The 14,091-nt window shown below is 47.2% G+C and overlaps 1 protein-coding gene across 1 annotated transcript in view; it reads right to left on the bottom strand.

Moving 5' to 3' along the window:
- Positions 1-7,220: 7,220 nt before the first annotated feature.
- The window catches only part of FGF18 (fibroblast growth factor 18), a 76,855-nt gene continuing 69,984 nt past the window's right edge, over positions 7,221-14,091 (bottom strand). The window contains exon 5 of the mRNA XM_068147919.1: positions 7,221-8,529. Coding sequence (XP_068004020.1) covers positions 8,263-8,529 — 267 coding nt within the window. The 3' untranslated portion in view covers positions 7,221-8,262. The remainder of the gene's footprint in view (positions 8,530-14,091) is intronic.

The following is a 14,091-nucleotide window of genomic DNA, read 5'->3' as shown; positions in this document are numbered from 1 at the left end:
ACATCAAATATTATTTTTTGCTTTCACAGCAAAGCTTCTGATTTCTCTTATTTTGTCCCTTATAAAGTACCTATATTTAAAGATACTAAGTACCTTCTTAAATAGGGTGAATTAAATGGTTTTAGTAAACTCAGATCTCTCCAACCAGTACTTTGTCTCACTTAAAAAATAAAAAGAAGTGAGGAGAGGGAGAGGAGAGGGAGAGGAGAGGGAGAGGAGAGGGAGAGGAGAGGGAGAGGAGAGGGAGAGGAGAGGGAGAGGAGAGGGAGAGGAGAGGGAGAGGAGAGGGAGAGGAGAGGGAGAGGAGAGGGAGAGGAGAGGGAGAGGAGAGGGAGAGGAGAGGGAGAGGAGAGGGAGAGGAGAGGGAGAGGAGAGGGAGAGGAGAGGGAGAGGAGAGGGAGAGGAGAGGGAGAGGAGAGGGAGAGGAGAGGGAGAGGAGAGGGAGAGGAGAGGGAGAGGAGAGGGAGAGGAGAGGGAGAGGAGAGGGAGAGGAGAGGGAGAGGAGAGGGAGAGGAGAGGGAGAGGAGAGGGAGAGGAGAGGGAGAGGAGAGGGAGAGGAGAGGGAGAGGAGAGGGAGAGGAGAGGGAGAGGAGAGGGAGAGGAGAGGGAGAGGAGAGGGAGAGGAGAGGGAGAGGAGAGGGAGAGGAGAGGGAGAGGAGAGAAGAGAAGAGAAGAGAAGAGAAGAGAAGAGAAGAGAAGAGAAGAGAAGAGAAGAGAAGAGAAGAGAAGAGAAGAGAAGAGAAAAGTTTGACCTGGTTTTGGCTCCCTAATTTTTCAGCTCACACCGTTGGATATAACAGAGTCCATGTAGGTTACATCATTCATGAGGAATCTCCTCTCATCCGTCTCCAAATGAATAACAACAAACCTTCAGAAAATAATTGAAGTTTTATATATATCCCTTGGCCATTCAGGTGGTATGGCTGGCACAAGACAGCGGCACTTTAAACAGCTGTAGTGAACCTTAAGTATAAACTTCCACCTTTTGGCTCCACACCAGGAAACAATGCAGAGGAATATACCTGCTTTTCCCTGCCACAGACAACACCCCCAGGCTTTCATACCTTCAGAGTGGACAGAGGAGAAAAACTTTTTTCCTGAGTGATGCTCATGCTTTGTCCCTTTCTGCAGCACTGGATGAGAAGGACCAAGCAGGGCTCTGGGTGGAGAGAGACAAGGAACTACTGGAGAGAGTACAGTGGAGGCTACAAAGATGGTGAGGGGCCTGGAGCATCTCTGTGAGGAGGAAAGGCTGAGAGCCCTGGGGCTGGTGATGCTTGAAGAAGAGCTGCCTGAGAGGTAATCTACTTGATGTTCAGCAAGAGCTAAAAGGCATGAAGCTGGGGCCAGACTCTTGTCAGTGGTGCCCAGTGACAGGACAAGGGGCAATGGACACAAATTGAAACCCAGGAGACTCCACCTGAACAGGAGAAAGGACTTCTTTGGTGTGAGGGTGCTGGAGCCCTGTAGCAGGCTGGCCAGAGAGGTTGTGAAGTCTCCTTCCCTGGAGAAATTCCAAAGATACCTGGCCATTGTGATCCTGGGCAAGCTGCTGTGGGTGACCCTGCTTTAGTGGGGCTGGGGGTAGTTGAGCTAGCTGATCTCCAGAGAACCCCTTCAACCTTAACCATTCCATGATTTTTTTTGTACCATGACAAGCAGATGGCTTTTCAGGAGATACTTACAGCTACACTGAGATACACCCCCCCCACACCCCCCCCCCCCCTTCTTCTCCTTCATTATCAGGTATTTGCATTGTAGAGTTACCCAGTGCCCTATAAAGAGCCACCACTACTCTATACACACAGTTTCATGTCACAACCTTAGTTTTCAAGGATGGGCACAGTAACACAGCATGCTTTTGGAGCCAAACTCACCTATGTTTTCTGTTACTCAATCTGCTCTATCAGGAGCAGATTCTTTGACCAGAGTCACACCATCTTTGGTGAACAAACTCTCTTGGACGAGACTGCTATAATTCTTCTCCTTCTGGAGCCTGAGGTCCCATCTGAAATCTCCATTCTCTTCTGCTGCTTTTTTAAAAGTGCAGAGACACCAAAATGTTCATTTAGTCCAGGAGAGATGATGGACATCCACCAGGCAAACCACTGCCCATAGCACTACATATGTGCCTGTCAAGCCTTGCTCCAAGAGCTGTTGTAGGCTGTGTTTGCTCAAACCAGCCCTGACTTCCACCTGGCCATGTTTCTGTAAGCCAAGGTAAATAAGCTATTACAAAGACCAGGTGATTTGAGGCAATGCAATCAGCAGGGATGAGCCAAGCTCAGGCCTTGTTATTCTTACCAGGGTCCTCCCCAAGCTCTGAACCGCTCCCATGTTCATCTCCCTACAGACACACCAGGTTCACAGGCACCAGAGCATCCAGCCCATTTAGGTTATGGCCTTAACTCCAGAAGTCAAGGACATAAAAACTGGGTCCTCTCATTACTGAAGCATTAGTGCAGCATTCCTTCCCCAAACTTCATTATATTCATCCTTCTTGACCCACCTTGAGACACTGATTGGAGGAGTACATCAGGTATGTTCTGAAAACATGCTCCTGGAAGAGGCTTCCCCACTTCACATCTGCAAAAAGGTCATCTCTAACTGTGAGCCAGTGCTGTGAGCATGATCCTGAGATGAAGACTGCAAGGACAGACCAAGAAAACAAGCACCAAGTTTCACATGCTTGTGCTTCTGAAGGATGCATTGCCAAAAGCCTGCTGCTGGTAAGATGGGCAGATCAGGCTCAAACAGGGCAGACCAGCTGCAACAACTGCCCAGCTTTGTGGCCCAGAGCCTCCAAAGGCATCAACAAAGTAGAGGCAGAACAAAACTACTTTGCTGTCAAGTGGGAAGGACCACACCAGCTTCAGGGATCTACCTGCAGGGACGTCAATTTGGTTTACCACTCTGACCCACTGACAGCTCTGTAGTCCAGGAAAGGTTGTAGGTAAGCTGGAAGACATCTTGCACAGGAACCAGGACACTCTGTCTTCTTGGCCAGTGATGACCCCCAGGTGCCATGGTGAAGGGTTTACCTTACTCTGACCAGACCCAGAGCCCATGTGAGCCTTGACCACCAACCCTTCACCACCACAGGAACAGCATGGGAGATACACCACCAGGAAGGTCATACCAAACAGCAGGCTGCTTTGTGCTACCTACCCAAAGCATTGACAAAACTTTTTGTGGACCTACAAAGTTTCCCCCTGGGATGGACTGTACATTTTGTAATCTTATAAAGTTCAAGGGCAAGTGTAGGGTCCTGCACCTAGGGAAGAAAATCCCTCTGCAACAGTACAGGTGAGGGGCTGACCTGCTGGAAAGCAGCTCTGTGGAAAAAAGAATTGGGAGTGCTGATGGACAACAGGAAGACCATGAGCTAGCAATGTGCCCTTGTGGCCAGGTATCCTGAAATGCATCAAGAAAAGTGTGGCCAGCAAGTCAAGGGATGCTCTCTTCCCCCTCTAAACTGCCCTGCTAAGGCCTCATCTGGAATATTGTGTCCAGTACTGGGCTCCCCAGTTCAAGATGGACAGGGATCTGCTTGAAAGGGTACAGCAAAAGGCTACAGAGATGATCAGGGAACTACAACAGTCTTATGAAATAAGGCTGAGGGACTTGGGGCTTTTTATCCTAAAGAAAATTCCAAGAGGGGATCTTTCAATACTTAAAATCTGGAGAAGGACAGAAAACCTGTCAGAAGGACAGGTCCAGTCTTTTTTCAGAGGTGCCCAGTGGCAGGACAAGAAGTAATAGAGTACAAACTTGAGTATGGGATGTTCCATCTAAATGTGAGGAGGAACTTCTTTACTTGGAGGGTGGTAGAACACTGGAACAGGCTGCCCAGAGAGGAGTCTCCATCTCTGGAGTTATTCAAAGCCCCCCTGGACATTGTGTTCCTGTGAAACCTGCTGTAGTTGAACCTGCTCTGGCAGGGAGGGTTGGAGTGGATGACCTCCAGAGATCCCTTCCAGCCCTCCTGTTCTGCAATTCTGTGTGATTTGGTGTGCCTGGTGGCCCTTGACCAACCACAACATACCACTATCTGATCACAGGGATAAAAACTTTGCTACAAATCTAGCAGCACTTCTGGAACAGCAGCTATAATTTGCTTTTATTAAGTCCAATTAAGCAATATATTCATTTCCAAGTGTGCCCACCCAGAGCTGCACACACATTAATGCCATCAGTTGCTTCAAGCAATCACCCAGTGCTACACCTCTCACTCTTGAGTTTATTTCCACAATAGTAGTTAAATCCTTGTTAACAATTTTCAGTTACAAAGTAAATCAAGTGCAATAGCCTATGTGGGGAATCTCAGCTCATATTTAGGGAATCTGAAGACTTTCTGAAAGGAAGAAATGTTAAACACCACAGACAAGCTCCTTTCCTAAAGTCTGGAGGTCAACAGAGGGACCTGTTCCAATGGGGCTGTTGACAACCACTTGAACCTCTGGCCCAACCACCAAGCATGATGCAGGTGAAGAAACAGCACATGCCTGGTAGCTGCAAGCACAAAGCGGTCCATCACCAGGTATTTCCCCCTATTTTTGTCCATTTCTTGAGTGTCTCCTCCCGAGAGCACCCTTCCGCCCAATGTGAAGGTGTTCTGAAGGGAAACTGGTGTGAATTCATCTCATCTTTGCTCCTGCTTTTGCTGTTGACAAAGCCTAATGAGCAGCTGCTAAACCATAAACGCTCAATTCACACCATCCCAGCCAAAAGCTTTCTGACAGCACCTAACCCAGATGAGCACTGTTATCTCCTCACCACACTGATTTTTCACAGTGCAAGGAACTTGCCTCACTGCTGCCCAGGAAACATTCTGGTAAATCAATGACACAAGTGCCAGAGGCCCCAGTGGCCAATTTGCATGGCCCCTAGTTTCCACTTGCTGGTCTCCAAATCCAGCAGACACTGTGAGACAGGAAAAAGATCTTACCCAGATGCTCTTGGCCTCACAGGAGATCCCTTCTGCCCAGATTTCTCCAGCACTAAACGCCTCCACCCCAAAATTTCCCCAACGGCAATCAAACCCTGTTGTTCTGACAGTGAAACCATCAGTGCCATGGGCCATGGCGATATTTCAAGGAGGAAAAAAGGCACCCATAAATCCTTTCTCACTCTGAAAGTCAACTAGGTTTCTTCTCTTGGAGGTACTAACGCAGCAAATCTCCAGCCTCTTCCAATCCCCCACCCCTGCACTTCTCTGAACCTTCCCCAAATCACTCCCACATGAATCAATCTGAAGGCAAAGCTGGCAAAGCCTTTCAGCCCCCACCAACCAATTCCACCACCCTGCCATCAGGTCCTGCTTCCATGATTGTCTCCAGGTGCACCAGGAGAGCAGATCCCTTTACATACACTGGCAGAGGGCCTGCTTGAGTGACTACCTGTGCTTAGCTGAGATAAAGGCAACACCTGTAATGCCGCCTAGCTTTTAGTGGAGCAGCATGGAGTAACCCTGCTTAGCACTGTTCATTTTTCTCCAGGCTTGCAAGGTTTGGAGATCAGTTTAGATAAGCACCCTCAAGCTTGCATGCTTATCTGCTCCATCTCCTAAACAGCTTTGATTTGCAGGATTTGGCTGCAGCTACCAGAGTTATCTTGAGAAACCTTGTTATGGAGAGTTGTTCTTCTGATTAACAAGAAAAAAATCTTTCTCAGTGGCTTTGAGCATTTTCAGCCTTGGATGAAATCAAGGACGGTAGCATCAGAGAGAAGAGAAAAGTCAAGTGAGCATCTCATTAGAGCTTCCCTTGGGCTAAGCTGAGGTCAGTTATTTCATCTGACTTCTTTTTCTCCCTCTATTTATTGCTGTCTTACCCCATCACCACCACAGAGGTCAGTCCATATAGGCAGGTTCATGCCTTGCATATATGCATGGCTTCAACATCATCCATACCCTGTGCTAAACACTTGGGAGGAAAGTTGGCTGCACTGACCAGGAAAGCAAGTCATCAACAGACAGAACTCTGCAAGGCAGGGGAGAGGGATTTGTGTGGCTTGAGGATAAGTTTTAAAAGATCCAATATTGAATTAAACAGCTAAAACAAACAGCCCCTCTCAAAACCTCCAGTGAAGGAAACACAAGCCATACGTAAGTACGTGTTAATTGAGTCAGATGCTCATTTTCCAGTTTACTTTCTGTTTGGCCAAAGCTTTAGGAAATATTCATTGGACTGAAAAGTAGCAAATTTAACTCCAGCACTTGAAAAATCACAGAAACATAGAATCACAGAATGGTTTGGAGGAGACCTTTCAAGGACATCTAGTCCAACCCCACTGTAGTCAGCAGGGACATCTGCAACTAGAGCAGTGTGCTCATGAGCCCCAAACAGCCTGACTTGAGATGGTTCCAGGGATGGGGCGTCTCCCACCTCTGCATTTTGAACTGATTCTTTAAAACAGAGTTCTGGAAAGCCTGGGAGCTGTGCAGGAATGTCCTGGCCTGGTGCAATGCCACTGCCCCATGATGGGGAAGGACTCACATCTGCAACTACAGCAAGTTGCTCAGATCCCCAAGCAATCTGACCTGCAATGGTCCTAGGGATGGGGTCTCCACCACCTCCCTGAGCAACCTTTCCAGTATTTCACCACCCTCATAGGTCTCTCATTCTTATCCCCCTGATCAAGCCTCATGACATTTCCTCCCTGTGAGAGAAGAGAAGGCTGTGGGGAGATCTTCGTGTGGCCTTCCTGTACCTGAAGAGGGCTGCAAGAAAGCCAGGAAGGGACTTTTTACAAGGGCTTGTAGTGAGAGGATGAGAGGGAATGGATTGAAGCTTGAGAAGGGGAGATCTAAACTGGAGATTAGGAAGAAATTCTTTAGAGTGAGGGTGGTGAGACACTGGAACAGGTTGCCCACGGAGGTCATGGATGCCTCCACCCGGGAGATGTTCCAGGACGGGTTGGATGAGGCCTTGAGCAACATGGGCTAGTGGAAGGCGTCCCTGTCCATGGCAGGGGTGTTGGAACTAGGTGGCCTTTAAGGTCCCTTCCGACTCAAACCATTCTATGTACCTATGAATTAGCAATGAAGTTTAGAGTGGGGAACCAATCCCTATCATGTCCTGCTGCCCTCACATCAACAATAAGCAAGCATTAAAAGAAAACCACTCCTCAGGGAGAGGAAAGAAGTATCAACAACAACAACAACAACAACAACAAAGTACATGTGTTTTAAATAATTTTCTTTTAATTGTTGAGGCAGTAATACTTGGTTCATGGAACTGCAATATACAGAGAGGTGAAATAAATAGCTTATATATATATAATATATATAATATAGCTGGTTTTAAAATATTCCCTTATCATTGGTGTACTAGGTCATCTTGTAGTCACTTGAATGTATTTAGCAGCATTCTCCAGAACTGAGCATAATGCAGGATCACGGAGCCGTGACACCTTATGTCGTCAGAAAGGTTACAGAAGATCGACGCGTCGAGAACTCCACGGGAACTCAATCACTGCGGCACAAACCATCTTGTCGCGGGGCCGGCGTGCAGCAGACAATAAATAGATGACTGCAAAACCGGCGCACTGCAGGGCAGGGTCTCGGTAACTTTGGGAAAGAACTTTGGTTTTCTTTGGTTTTCTTTTGTTGCTTTTAACAATGACTTTTCTTTTTTGTTTTGTTTTGTTTTGCTTTGTTTTGTTTTGCTTTGCTTCGCTTGGTTCGGTTTGCTTTGCTTGGTTTGCTTTGCTTGGGTTTTTTGTTTTGTTTTGCTTGTTTTGTTTTTCCTCTGGGGATCTGCTTGTAAAGTTGTCCTTTCAAAAAACAAACAAAAAAAAAACAACAAAAAAAAAAGAAAACAACAAAAAAAACCAACAACAACAACAATAAAAAAGGCAAAATAAGCACCTGTGTGTGTCATCAACAACAAGAAGTCAATTTAAATAGAGCAGTTCGTTTTGTGTTTTCAAGTCACAATAAATCCCTAACAGCTTTTCCCCAGCGTTTGCCATCTAGTCTTTTATTAATGTTTGTTTGTTTTTTTATGCATTTATTATTTTTTTATCCTTTTTTTTTTTTTTTTTTTTTTTAAACACAATGTACAAAAATAGAGCTTCTTCCTTATCTTTAATGTAAAAATATTCCTCTGGTGCAGTTTTTTTTTGTTTTTTGTTTTTTTTTTAATTATTATTATTTCCTTTTATTTATTTTTTTTTATTCTATTTGTTTGTTGGTGGGGTCGGGGTTTGGTTTTGTTCTTTTCGTGTGGTTCGTGATGGTGACACCGTTCTTGTCCGGTTTTAACTGGGGTTGGTGGGTCGTATTCTCTTAGTCCTCTTGGTGACTGTTGTGTACTTGAAAGGTTTCTGTATCTCCACTTGCCCCTTTGGGTACCTCTTCATAAAATGTACGTCTTGCTGGTTTTCTCGGGTCTTGGGCCCTTTCCTCGGCCTCCCTTTTTTGGTGAATCCAACGTACCAGCCTGAGTATTTTGCTGACATCAGTGCCGTGTAGTTGTTTTCTAGAACTTTCTCGATGAAGACACACTCCTTGCTGGTGCCATCGGGCTGAAAGGGGAGAAGAAAAAAAAAAGGGGGGGGGGAAGGGGGAAATGAGTTATGTAAATGCAAACTCAGTGTGCAAAACCCCATTTGGCATCACTAAAATCGTCACATCTGGATCTTGGGTTTGGTTCAAACATTGTTAATCGGAGCAAGTAACCATCATCTGCTGAAATAGAAAGGATTAAGGGGAAAAAAAAAAAGAGGATGAAAGCATGAGGTCATCATTTCATTATTATTTTTTCTTTTAAACGCTCCTGTCCGAGGACAGAAAGATTTTTCAAAGACAGCAGTTGGCTTTGCCCAGTCCAGCTCCTTCAGCGGCAAGCAAAGTGAGACATTTTGCTTTGCTTTTTCCATTAGGGAAGGAGGATGAGCTGAACTCCTGCCAGGGAAACATCATACTTCATCAGAAGAAACTTAAAAAAAAATCAGAATCTTCCAAGGGCCCAACAACAGCCTTTCCCCTTGCACTGCTCACTTTTGATATGTTCTCCAAAATACCTCATGGGCTTGTGTCCATAACTACCCAAATCCCTCTAAAATCGTTACAAGTTTTAGACTAAGCCTTCCCAGCACTTTGAAAACTCCCCCAAAGCATCTTGAGCACAACACCTGGCAAATAATCCATGCATGGAGCTCTGGGGATGAGCAGAGGGGTGCTGGAGGCACTGAGGTCCCTAATCCCAGCCCGATCCCTGGGACAGCCCTGAAGCCAGCAGTTCCTTCAGCCCCATGTTGCACACCCCAGGCTTGGCTCCAACTCACATCCCTGAGAAACGGCAGCAGCAGAAAGGGCTGTTCCCATGCTGGAGCAGCTCCCTGGATGGGACAGCATCCCACCAGCATCCCAATGTGATGGCAGCTGGAGGACTACATGGCAGAGTTCTCAGCCACCCAACCCACCCCAGATCCACTGCCAGAGAGTGTGACACAAGTGCCTGATTTTACATGTCTCAGGGAAGATATTTGCTTGCAAGTGGGTTTCATTTCTGGTGGCAGAGAGGACACAGTACTTCCTCTATCCTGTCATTTCAATCTGCAACCTAAAAAAAGCCACCCAAAGCACAAGAATCTGCCTTAGGCTTCTATGTCCCTAAATTACTTTCCTCCTCACAGAGAGAGCCAAGATCAGCACAGAACTGGAGGCCAAAACCTCCTGAGAATAGGTGCTGCTCCCCAATCACCCTGCAGCAAATTGCCCACCCTGCTGTGACTCCTTTCCTGATGCAGCCACTGAGTTTGGCTCAGACTTTGACAGAGTTTGGCTCAGTGTGGAGATCTAGACAAACAGATCCAGAGCTGGGCTTTGAATGCAGTAGCACATGGATCTTGGGATAGATTTGGGACTCTATATAGTACACGCAACATGGGAGGGAGCTGCAGCATCACACAAAAACATCCTTAAGTCATTCAGCACAGAGGACATTCTTCTCACCTATAATCTTCCACCAGAAAATGTTTTGCTGTTTAACTGCTGAGTTACTGATGCTACACCTAGAACATCACATTGTTGTATGCACCAGCAGTTTGTGTTTTATGGGTTCAAGACAGGAATAAGCACAATAGGAACATCATACAGGACTTAATCTGAGTCTCAGCAAAGCTAAAAGAAGGATTTCTATCATAGTATTAGCCCAACCCAGCTGCATTTTACCCATCCCTGGAGGGACAGAAGAGCCACAGCAGCAGGACCACGCAACACCTGCAGCACTGGTCAGTCCCAGGCTGCAGTGACTTTGCTCAGGGGTTCCTTTGGGCAAGGAGATCAGCCCTATGTATTTGACACCCTTTTCCCAAGGCTAGGCCAGCCTGCTGTTTCCTAGAAACCTTCCTAAAACATCTTGCACAATCACAGCTAAGGTTGGTACAGTCTGTGGGAAGGCCAGGGGTCATGGGACAGGAGAGAAACCCTTTGGGCTGAGCTGGCTCAGGCTTCCCCACACCTCCAATCCCCAAATAACCATAAATAGAGTTGTAAGAACCATCAGGCACAACAACCCAGGCTGGAGTCATGCATGAAACAAGGGTAAAAGCTCTGTCGTTGCCAGCCTCCATGACCAGCCATCCCTTCCTGGCTTAATACCAGCAGAGCTTGAATTCAATCCTCCAGTAATATGTGACATTTACCCTATAATCGTTAATGCACCTAAAGGCTTTTGTTACCCTGAGTAGGTCTCATTAAGAGGGCACAGGAAGATCACAGCAACTTCTGCATCAGACATGCTAATCCGAGGTCCATGTTCTCCTATACAGGGACAAAGCTTCTGCCACCAGGACCAGCAATCTCCATCCTGGGCTAGGCACAAAGGTCCTCTTTCTATCATCTACAACTGGAAGCTCACAAACACTTTAATGAACGACAGAACTGGGCAAAGCTCAGTGGTTCCAGTTCCTGGGGGGGTTGTTCTCCAAGCCCTGGGTTTGATCAAAGCCACATGAGTGGGGAAGGGGGAAATCAGTCAACACTGTGGGGTTCCACCAGGTTTCAATGGGAAGCCATAAAACCAGCCCCAGGTTGCTCAGGGCTCAGCCCACTACAAACCCTTCCCCAGTGAATGGAGACTTTTTAAACAATACCATGGCTGAGTTTCAAATCCACCCAAACCCAGGTGCTGCTGAACCAGCCGGATCCGTACCGCAGGGGGAGCAGGTAATTGGAAGGGCTGCTCCCCCCGCGCTCATGGAAAGGTCCTGGATCTGAGCCCTGACCTTGTTGCTAGGAGAATTAAGGCGTTTTCTTGCAATTTGGGAGGTTTCTGCTTGTATTGCAATGTCAGTTTCTCATGGAAAATGAAGACTGGAATGAAAAGAAAGAGTGTGTGTAGAAGCGGGAAGTTATTCTATTAATAACAAAAAAGTATTTACTTATACCTTCAAATTTGCCGACAGAGCCTAAGACGGAGACAGGAGGTGGAGGAATAACAAGGTGCAACTTCAGGCCAACCTCAGGGCTAATTTGAAGTAAACAAGGTGCATGAGATAAAATAACTTCATTCTGGAAGAGGAAGAGCTAAATGATTTGATAACATGAAATTACAGTAACATTTACAAGTACCTCGAGATAAAGCAGGATAAGGCCCTCACTTCCCCAAACAGAGCATTCCTGTCCATGCTAAGACACGTCAGAGGCAGACAAATTATTTCCAAATAATTACAAGATGATTTTACGGCAGCTGTTCTAATCCCTAACAGAATAAATCACTCACATTCCCTATACCATGGAGAGCTGGTGATCTATTAGGGAACAAAGCAATTTATAACGGTTTTCAACAATTTGGAGGTGTCACCTTGTTTTCACCAGGAGCCCAGCACTTCAGATCTAATCCTGTCCCTATTTAAATGACAACACACTGGGTGGGTCACTCATCACCTCACTCCAAAGAGAGAAGGATAGAAGACAAAAAGGGAGACAGCTTTAGGCAAGCATCACTCCCTGCTCCGGCCGCTTGCTGCTCCTTCCCCAGGAGCTCCCAGTGCAAATGCTGCTGTCAACATGGGGCTGCACCCTCTGCTGCCAGCGTCAGCTGGGAGATGCTGCCAAGCCACATTTCACACATACTTAGCTGTCAGGATGCACCTTGCTGAGTGCTTGCCCTTCAAAATGTGGAGGTTTAGAGAATCATAGACTCAGAATAGAATGGTTTGGGTTGGAAGTGACCTTTAAAGGTCAGTCAGCAGGGACATCTGCAACTAGAGCAGGGTGCTCAGAGCCCCAAACAACCTGATCTGGAGTAGTGCCATTACACCTGGCCTGGTGTAATGGCACTGCCCCATTATGCAGGAGGACCCACATCCAGCCCTGCATCCCCATCACTTCGCAGAGCAGGGCAGGCAGAGGGGCTTTGCAGTCCTGGGGGACAAGCTGCTCCTGCATTTTTCTCTGACAGTCCCACAGGCAGCAGCTCCAGCTGAGCTCCCTGCTCAGAGGAGTAAAAGAGCAAAAGGCAAGGGCTCTCTTTAAGTCAGCACCTCCACCTCTAAATAACCCATTTTCCCCTGATGGCTGCTGCCTGGGCTCATGACAAGGCCATGCCACCGTGGAGGTGACAACTTGCAGCTCAGTTCTTTGCAGAGAAATAATTGGGAGTATTTTTTTGTTTAAACACACTTCTAATAGCTGTGGGAAGATGTGGTGACTGTTGGCCAGACTACTGGTGAATGCCTTTAAAAAATGCCTGATGTAATGGCCACCTTTGGCTTTGCAGAGGTGAGGGAAAGCACAGCCACACTCATAAAGCCCGAGGAGCACTAAGCACTTACTCTGATGGAGCATGTCAGGGCATCACAGAATGATAAGAGGTTGGAAGAGATCTCTGGAGTTCATCCAGTCCAACCCCCCCTCCCAGAGCAGGTCCAACTACAGCAGGTTTCACAGGAACACAATGTCCGGGGGGCCTTTGAGTGACTGCAGAGATGGAGACTCCACCACCTCTCTGGGCAGCCTGTTCCAATGCTCTACCACCCTCCAAGTAAAGAAGTTCCTCCTCACATTTAGATGAAACTTCCTATACTCAAGTTTGTACTCATTACTTCTTCTCCTGTCACCAGGCACCTCTGAAAAAGGACTGGCCCCATCCTCCTGTCACCCACTCTTTAAGTGTTAAGATCTCCCCTTGGATTTTTCTTCTCTAGGCTAAAAAGCCCCAAGTCCCTCAGCCTTTTTTCATAAGACTGTCCTAGTTCCCTGATCATTTCTGTAGCCCTTTGCTGTACCCTCTCAAGCAGATCCCTGTCCATCTTGAACTGGGGAGCCCAGTACTGGACACAATATTCCAGATGAGGCCTTAGCAGGACAGATTAGAGGGGGAAACATGCTGGCCACACTGATGCACTCCATCACTAATGCCATTGGCCTTCTTGGCCACAAGGGCACATTGCTAGCTCATGGTCTTCCTGTTGTCCATCAGCACTCCCAAGTCATTTTTCCAGCAGGTCAGCCCCTCACCTGTACTGTTGTAGGGGGTTTGTCCTCCCTAGGTCCAGGACCCTACACTTGCCCTTCTTGAGCTTCATAAGGTTATCCTCTGCCCAGCTCCTCCAGCCTGTTCAGTTCACACTGGATGGTGATCTCCTGTAAATAAGAACTGGAGACCAGCCCTGGATACAGAGAGCTGCTGCCCAGTGACAAAGCTGTGCACTCCAGTGGTCCCAGTGCCTTTACAGAGCCAGGCTTGAGCAGCAGCAGGCAGCCAAGGCTCCCCCTCCTGAAAGGAACATCTCAAGCATGGGATTGTTTATACATCATGGGCCATTTCCACCCCATGTGCAGCTGAAGAGCTCAGAGCTGAAGGTGCTGAGCTGGAGCTAGGGGCTCTCCATGTGCCCTGAGGCTGCTGAGGAGCAGCAGTGGGTTGTTTGTGCAGAGCATTTGGCGACAGGCTCGCCAGTACTAAACGTGAAACACGCTGAACTGACACTAAAGCAGAATTAAGTGCCAAAGCATTTGCTGCTTCTACAATTACACTCCAGAGCGCTTTGGTGCTCCTGCTCTCCTTTTTTATGACCCAACTTGGTCTCATTGTAGTTTGGCTTTCTCATTTTAAGTTCTCCAAATGGAAAGGATCA

The sequence above is a fragment of the Melanerpes formicivorus genome, unplaced genomic scaffold (genome assembly GCF_026170545.1).
Source record: "Melanerpes formicivorus ecotype bairdi unplaced genomic scaffold, bMelFor1.0.p_v2 SCAF_2, whole genome shotgun sequence".
Classification (NCBI taxonomy): Eukaryota; Metazoa; Chordata; class Aves; order Piciformes; family Picidae; genus Melanerpes; species Melanerpes formicivorus.
Note: the sequence above shows the minus strand (reverse complement) of the source record. Positions and strands in the feature narration are given on the sequence as shown.